At 37.2% G+C, this 8,543-nt stretch overlaps 1 protein-coding gene across 1 annotated transcript; it reads left to right on the plus strand.

Moving 5' to 3' along the window:
- The first annotated feature begins 6,391 nt into the window (after window positions 1-6,391).
- LOC112096088 lies at window positions 6,392-8,313 on the plus strand. The gene is made up of 4 exons (XM_024178786.1): window positions 6,392-6,847; window positions 7,025-7,268; window positions 7,343-7,665; window positions 7,780-8,313. The coding sequence occupies exons 1-4, from the start codon at window positions 6,392-6,394 to the stop codon at window positions 8,311-8,313; spliced, it is 1,557 nt and encodes a 518-aa protein (XP_024034554.1).
- Window positions 8,314-8,543: the final 230 nt, after the last annotated feature.

The following is an 8,543-nucleotide window of genomic DNA, read 5'->3' on the forward strand; positions in this document are numbered from 1 at the left end:
GTTTGAGAATGACAGAATGAGATTTCGATGATTTGTTTTACAATGTTTTCGAATACCATGGCACGTCATCAATTTCCATTGTATATATGTATACATGTATATATATATTTTGGTATATGAAAAATTGGTTTGCTTACTACGTTTCGTACTTATTATAGTTTATTGTGATTCAGTTTCTGTAAATCAAGATTGATTCATGATAAGCGACGAGGAGAACTTGAATGGAGAAAATAGATGGTTTGGCATGAATTTTAAATTCTTCCGCTACAGTTTGCGTTATATATTTGTATTTGGAGACTATAATTCTTTTATGGATTGTAAAAGGATTATTATTATTTATTATTATTATTAAGTATAGATATTCAAGCTCCATTAAGATTCGCCCTGTGGAGGTCGAGGGGGGTCGTTACAAAATTATGCCTTTAAATATGTAATTTATTTTGTTACATGATTATCTTTTATGAATTTGTTCATAAATATTATAATGGAGTTTATTTTGCAAACCTAAATCATTGTTGATTTTTGTGAATTCGACATAAATATTTGATCACATTTAGGGGCTACCACTCGAGGGCCAGAGTGTCGCGAAGTGCCACATATAGTACAAAGTGCCACATGCAAGTCGTTGCATATGGAAAATGAATTTAAATATTTCTGCTCATCGTCCGTAGTTATTCTGATTTTGATTTTGATTATATTATATGATATATATATATATATATATATATATATGTTCTGGACTAGTATTGTGTTTTCATTTTGAGTGTGCACATTATATTCATATTCTAATTTTGTTTCCAGCAACTAGGAGTATAGGTGACATTATATGACATGAACTAACCTCTTGTTTTTTGCATTTATACTATACAATTTGCTTCCATGATTGATTATGTTTTTGGATATTCTGAATTACTATGAATTTATATAATCTTGTTATAATATGCCATTTTATGAGATAGATGACTTGTAAAATATGTTTTAATAAAATGAAAGCTTGCAATATCTTTGGTACCCGATAAACCTATGAAATACTAACTAAGCAACTAAAGAGAGGGGTGAATTGAGATTCTAAAAATTAAGCTAAGTAAACCACACAACAATTTAATCTAATGTCTTCATGAAATCAAAAATAATATTTAACAATACTCAAAAATAAAAGAGTAAGGGAAGAGAGAGCAAACACAAAGATTTTTACGTGGTTCGGCAATCCCCTCCTACATCCATGCTTCCAAGCAAACCAAACTTGAGGATTTTACTATCCAAACCTCCCAAGGCTTCAAATGCTTATAATTGACTTCCAAGGTGTCAATGAACCTTTACAATAAGAGATTATCCCCAATCTCTTCACTCAAGTGTTTCCCACATTTACACACTCACAAATTTTACAATGAATTCAAGAATTGCAATAAATACTCTTCACTCAAGTGTTTCCCACACTTACACACTCACAAATTTTACAATGAATTCAAGAATTACAACAAATACTCTCTTTTAGATTGGATATACAAATAATAGCTCAATGAAAATTTAATCTATGATGATTTGCGAATTGGAAGCTCAAAATATGTTGTTTACACTTGTTTATGCTTGCAAAAGTCTCTAAAAATGAGTTTGATTTGAATTTATATAGTTTTGACACAAAAACTAACCACTATGGATTTTTTGGTGATAACCGGCTGGCCATTTTGGTGAATCTGGTTAGCCCCTTGATGTTACTGTTATATTCAAGGATTTAAATTTTTGCACATCCGGTTTGTCACTTTTCATTTTCCGATTAGTCATTTTTACTCCACAGAGCTTCTGTTTGATAACTGGTTTGCCGCTTTGGTGAATCCGGTTAGCGGCCTGCTACAGTGAAACAATAATTTTTTTAAATTATAGTTTTTCCCCAAAAATTTATAAAATTAATCTATGGCCTAGATATTTATAAAGCTTTGCAAATAGGTCCATATTTAGAATTTAAAACAATACTTGTTGATTTTATAGTTCTCAAAACTTTTCAATTTAAACCATGAGCTTGGAAACAACCAATTTCATAAAATCATTTTCTTGTTTCAAAATCATAATGTGTAATTCTTTGTTTATCCAAACCATGTGGTTTGTTATCATCACAATCAACAATATGGATACATATATGTTAGCAACCTAATGTACCGATAATGGTTTTACTTACCGAGTTGACTACTCACCCCTTGTCGTTACTTTTTGCAGATTAAGTACCTTGTTGAGAGGTGTGCTTGTCTTTGCAGCTAGAGATTAGCTTATTTTTTGTAGTCGTACTACATCAATAAATTCATATATGATTAAGACAAATCATTCAATGAATTTACTACAGTTTAAACATAAATAGAGCGCCCAACTCTATTTATCAACTGCGAACTAAATTTATTTAATCATAAGATAACTTGTATTTATGTCTTCTGTGAATCCATATGATGATCACATAAATACATATAATATAATTAAATGGACATTTTTCAATATATATTTATGCAATTGAAAATATCTCAAATATTTTATTAATCAAAAAATAAATTAATATGCTTTAAATGAGCATATAATCCCAACACAACATAACATCCATCTAATGGTTGGTACTAAATTTATAATTAATGGTTAATTGAAAGATGAAAGTTATATACTTCAACAATCACTTTGATTTCTTATTTATTTTCTCCTCTTATCTCTAGATCTTAATTTGCATTGTGCAATGCTGCAAGTTAAATCTTTCTAATAGTTGATGATGGGAAAAATTGAAAAAAATTTAAAGGGAAGGAAAGAGAAGAAAAAAGTAGATGAGAAAAGGAGTTCGGTTCATGGTAAAAATAGAGATAGAGGAAACAATGAAGAAAATGACGAAAAAGAAGAATGTTGGTGGAGACGAGATCGGATGAAAGACAAATTAAATGATATAGCAGAATGTGTTAAAATTAATGTGTTATATCATCTAACTCACTAGATCTCAGCTATTAATTAGTTTTATTCTAAATTTATGTTAATTTATTTTATACTAAATTTATGTGTATGTTAGTTATTTTAAGAAAGAAAATAAAAGGATAGGCAAAAGTACGTATCAATTTTTTAACCCCTATCTCTTTAAATTTTCAAATTATGGTCACCAAACAAATAAAATTGCTTGAAAAATCACTCAATCAGACTCTTGGAGACACATATATTAGAATATGTAGGAGTGCTCACGTATAAATATTTCTTATCATTTACCTCATCCTATCTCATATTTCCTTCGATTTTGAAACCCATGACCTTTTTGTTACTTCCATAGTAAAAGTCCAACCGAGTGAGCTATATATCCTGTCGCACTACTACAAAATACAACACAATGACCCATATGTTGTGAAGGCTTTTCTTAACAACTGTCGTTAAAAGTATTTGATGACCGATATTATATGAACCGTCCTAATATATAATAGTCATTCAATGTGAAGCTAAAATATAGTATTACTTTTAATGACGGTTTTGTATAATAACTGTATAAAATAATTAAAAATTTACAATCGCGGTTCTATTATAACGTTCATTAAATGTCAAGTTAAGATATAGTCTTATTTTTATTGACGATTCTGCATAAAAATGGTTATTGAAAGTAATCTAACATTTATAATGACGGTTCTATCATATAATGATTATTAAATATCAAGGTAAAATACATTCTTATTTTTAATGATGGTTTTGTGTAGAAACAATCATTGAAAGTAATTTAACATTTACAATGACAGTATATAGTTATTAAATATCAAGTTAAAATATAGTCTAACTTTTAATGAAGATTATATATAAAAATGGTCATTGAAAGTAATCTAATATTTTCAATGACTGTTCTATTATATTATAGTCACTAAATGTTAAGATTAAATGCCGTCTTTCTTTTAATGACGATTATATATATAAATGATTATTGAAAATTATCTAACATTTATGATGATAGTTCATTATATGACGGTCATTAAATGTAAAATATAAAAAAAATGATCTTTAACATTAATTTACAAAATGCTAAACTACACTGTTATGAAAGACAACACTTAAAAACAGTCATGTTTACAAATTATAACATTATAAATTTAAATTTAAATTAAAAAATTTTAATATGCAAAAACAGTTATATTTTGCATATAAAAAGAAAGTATGGGTGGGCAAAGTCGTTCTGTTTTTCTTAAAAAATTTTAAGAAATCAGTTTTTACCTATTAATTTTTTTGACGAAATCTATTTTTACATATTAAACTTTTTAATTTAAGTAAATCATATTTACAAGTAAAAATTTATATTAAAAAAATAAAGTGAAATCAGTTTTTTCATATAAAAAATTAAAAATTAAAAAAATATATAAATTCATCCACCTCATTACCAAATCTCCCCCGCATCCCCCCGCCCCCCGTGGAACCCCCACCAAGAAAACTCTAATCTCTCCTCTCCTCATGTTTCTCATCGCAACACTCTCACAACTCTCCGATCTCTCCCAACTGATACGCTGCCAGAGCCTAGCGGCGCCACGCAGTCCGACCCTAGCTGCGCCACACCGCCAACCCGCCACCGGTCAAACGTCGCTGGAAAACCCCTCAATCTCCAAACTTTTGCCTTCAAACTCCTCGGTAATTAACTTTTCACATCGACGGTTCCTTTCTCAGATCTAAATCAATTTCTCTTTGTAAATATATATTCTTGGTCTGGTTTGGATATTCGTTAGGTGAATATGTGGATTCAAACATGATTCTGGGACTGTACAGTTAAATGGGTTTTTGGAATTAAGTTTTTAGTGATCAAAATCTAAAAATTGTTGAGTTTTGAGCTTTCGCGGTTGATTTGTGAAGTGGGATTTTGCTTATGTTGAGTTCTTAATGCATATTGAACACATAGTTCTAATTTGAGTAATAGAAATTGTTGTATTATAGTTTTTGGTAGAAGTTACAGTAATGAAAGTTTAATTGAGGAGTCAGGTATTGTAAGTTCTTTTGGGATTTGGTTTGCTTTTTGATTCAGTCCGTTACTCCCTTTCTTGTTATAGGTTGGATTAATGGAGAGCTTTTGCTTATGAGTGTTGATGCTGAAATCGGCTCGCCCTTTGCCCGACCAGATTTTTACACCAACGTTCACGTTATCAATAATGAAGATATCAATTCTTTCTTGCTTCAACGATTGCTCCAGCCGCTGAAGTTGGAATTGTCCCTCTTTTTCTCACTAAGCCTGCGTTCACAAAAGTAGACCAGAGACGCCGGTGGTTTTGCCAGCGTAAACCCTCCGATGTCTAAGTTAGCACAAGGTGTCTACGGGAAAACGGTGCAATTAAGGTTCAAATAATTGCTTAGAATTGGCTCACTCTCGGTATTGAAAAGTGTCTGGATACAATTTGGCAGAGTTTTCCCTTCTCTCCATTTTTTTCTATCCCTTCTTCATCGATTTCTTCTTCTTTTATAGCCGCTGTCCCACGTTCCCGTTTAGCCTTCATCCCTCCTTTTTCGGGTGGTGGCAGCCCCTCATGGGACTCTAAATGCTACATTATGAGCAAACGTGGGATCTCGCATCTCCCGCAACGATTCTGGGAAAAGCGCAACTACCGTGATTCTGTGGGATCGTGTTCCCGCTTTTTCGGGGGATGGGTATCGGCTCGGTATATACCTCTGGTCGGTATACTCCCCTGGTTGGTACTCGTCTCTGGTCGGCTCATATTTGTCCCCGTGTTCTGCTCGTACCATTTGGCTGAGGTGATCCATGCCGGGGCAGAAATAGTAGCATGGCCGACCTAGTGCTTTTATTTACTTAACACCAGTCCCCCAGTTTTTGGTCTTGCGAGTGAAATGAGTTAAGAGTAGAAACTAATAGTCAAATCTTACCAACCCAGGGGCTTCTCATCTAGTCTTCTATTTACCGGGACGGACCTGAGGTACCATTTTTCTTCTGGAGAGGTTCCGACCTGAGCATGGGCCTTAATGAGCATGTCCATTGCATATCTGGGTTTGCATCTAGCCTGGCCTCTTGTAATGGTTAGTGACGTGGCATCTCCAGACTCTTCGTATTTGAAATTTGAAACGACGGGCTATTCGTCCTCGATATACGGTAAGTGAGCTGGCATCCCCATCACTTAAATGCTTTCATTTCCTTCTTTTCATTTCAAATCCCTAGACTTACATCATCATTGTTTTGTTATTCGTCTCTCCGTCGTTAACCTACCCCCTCTTTGAACTTTACTCACACTTTCCGCGTCCGGAGCATCTACTTGCTGGGTTTTTCCTCAGTCACGGCAGCGCTATCAGGGCCAGTTCATTCCAGGTATTGCTTTTAATCTCTTCTCTAGTTGTTGTTGATTGGGTTCTGTGTTGCCCCCTTTTGTATCCGTATACTCGAGTTTTCTTTGTTTTCTTTTGGGATTCCGATATGTCAAATCGGAAAAGGAAGTTAATTGTTGATGAGAGTGATGAAGAAACAGGGGATTCAGACCTTAATGTGTCAATACCCACCGATTTCTTAGGTCCCTCCAGTAGTGTAGGTCCTTCTCATGGCAGGGATACCCTTGAATACCCACACCCCCTGACCATTTCGCCTTCCCTTGAATTAGAGCTTATGGGGAATAGAGGTAGACCCGCATCCGGCTTTGGTGAGGATCACAGTTATGGTGGGGTTGGGGTCCCTGAAGAAGTGGGTGATGGCGAGGGAAGCAGTTCCGAGCCGAGTGAACCCTTTAGGAAAAGGAACCTTGGTCACATGGTGGAGGCGGATTCTTACCGTATTGATTTCATAGCTTGTGCCACTACCCCCACTGATCTGTTCAAGCTTAGGAACCTCTACAACATTCCCGAGGAGGTTCTCCTTGTAGTTCCTGGGAAAGGTGATGTACCTAGTCGGCCTCCGAAGGGGTACGTGACGATGCACTTGGAGAGTTTCAGACTAGGAGCTCGGCTGCCCCTTCAACGTTATTTTGCCAAGATATTGGGCGGTATGCACCTGGCCCCAGGTCAGCTACACCCAAACGGGTGGAGGGTTATCTCAGCTATGTTTGTGATGTGGGAGAGGTGCGGATCGGAGGAGCCTTCCCTTGTTGAAGTGAAGCATCTGTACCAGCTGCGGAGCAGCCCAAAGGAGGTGGGCTGGTACTACTTCATGTCCAGTTCTGTAAAGAGGAAACCGATCACTGGGTTTCCTTCTTCATGTAAGAATTGGAAGAACAAATTCTTCTTTGCTGGAGGAAACTGGTGTCCAGCAGTCCGGTCGCTTGGTGGGGATATTTACCTTCCAACGCATTTTGTCACCCTAGGTCGTTCATTTTTGCCTATATTCTTAATCAAAATTGCCACTTATTGGGTTTTTTAACCTTGTTTGTTTTTTCAGAATCTTGGGGTTTGGTTAAGGACCTTGAAGACCGACCCTTGCTCCAGGTTGAAACTACTCTGGTGAACGCGTCTACCTGCCAAGACCTGCTGTCACTAATAAACTTGGTCGGTTCGGGCTTAATGGACATTGTTGCCTGGATGGATAACAATATCCTCAGTGCAATGAGCAGAAAGCGTGGTCGGGCTCCGAGCAGCTCCAGCAACCCTCCTCCTCCTCCGAAGAAAGTCAGTGTTAGCCCTTCTAAGGCTTCTGTTCCTGCTCTGCCCCCTCCTCCACCTAGTAAGAGTGTCGGGGAGAAAACTATTGACAAGAGTTCTGAGGTCAGCACACGCTCTGGGGACCGATCCTCCCCTCTTCCAGCTCGTGATCAGGGTGACTACCTGATCCTGTATCAGAGGGACTATGGGAAGTCAGTGGGACCGAAGATGGTCCAGGACATTGAGAGCATGAATCTCAATGAATTAGTTGGTTCTGTCCAAAGGGTCTCCTTCAAGTTGGCCACTATAGTATCTTGTTACAAGAATAGGATCACGCGCCAAGAGAGGAAGCTCCAAGCTGAGAACCAGGACTTGAAGAAGAGGGTTGAGTCTGCTGATCGCTCGAAGGAGAAGCTGGCCGAGCTGAACAGGCAGATTACAGAGCTAGAGGAGAAAGTTGCGGTTGCTGAGTCCACTTCCTCCAAACTTGAGGGTGAGTTGGGTGACCTGAAGTCTGATCTTCAGGTTACTCAAAGTGAAAGAGATACTCTGAGGACTGCCCTTGAGGGAGAAATCAAATCCTTGAGTGAGCAGCTGGCTGAGGAGAAAGGTAAATCCGCTGACGTGGACGATCGGCTGGATGCCGAGTATGACTCTGGGGTTGTTTTCTCCTATAAGTGCATCATGTCTGTGCTTAAGGAAGAATATCCCGAGCTGGACATGAGCAAGCTGGAGGCTGGAGTATATGGCGGAGATCGGCCAGGCAGATAAAGAGTAGGGTGAGCAGGATCAAGTGGAGGCTCCTTTAGATGGGGTGTAGGAGGGGGAAGTTGGGGGACATGCTTTTGAAGTGGGACAAGGGTCCGTGCCTCCTCCTCCCGGTATTGCTGATCTTCCACCTCCAGAGATAGCTGATCCTTCACCTGCTAAAGCCGTTGACCCTCCTAATCCTTAGGTCTATTTTTGTATAGACTCTAGATTTTCATTCGTTTTGTAAACAT

The sequence above is a fragment of the Citrus clementina genome, unplaced genomic scaffold (assembly GCF_000493195.1).
Source record: "Citrus clementina cultivar Clemenules unplaced genomic scaffold, Citrus_clementina_v1.0 scaffold_8, whole genome shotgun sequence".
Classification (NCBI taxonomy): Eukaryota; Viridiplantae; Streptophyta; class Magnoliopsida; order Sapindales; family Rutaceae; genus Citrus; species Citrus x clementina.

Coding starts and splice junctions, on each gene's coding strand:
- LOC112096088 (XM_024178786.1), top strand. CDS start 6,392: ATGTCAAATCGGAAAAGGAAGTTAATTGTTGATGAGAGTGATGAAGAA. Junction 6,848..7,024: donor TAGTTCCTGGGAAAGGTGAT/GTACCTAGTCGG, acceptor GTGATGTGGGAG/AGGTGCGGATCGGAGGAGCC. Junction 7,666..7,779: donor CTATTGACAAGAGTTCTGAG/GTCAGCACACGC, acceptor AAGATGGTCCAG/GACATTGAGAGCATGAATCT.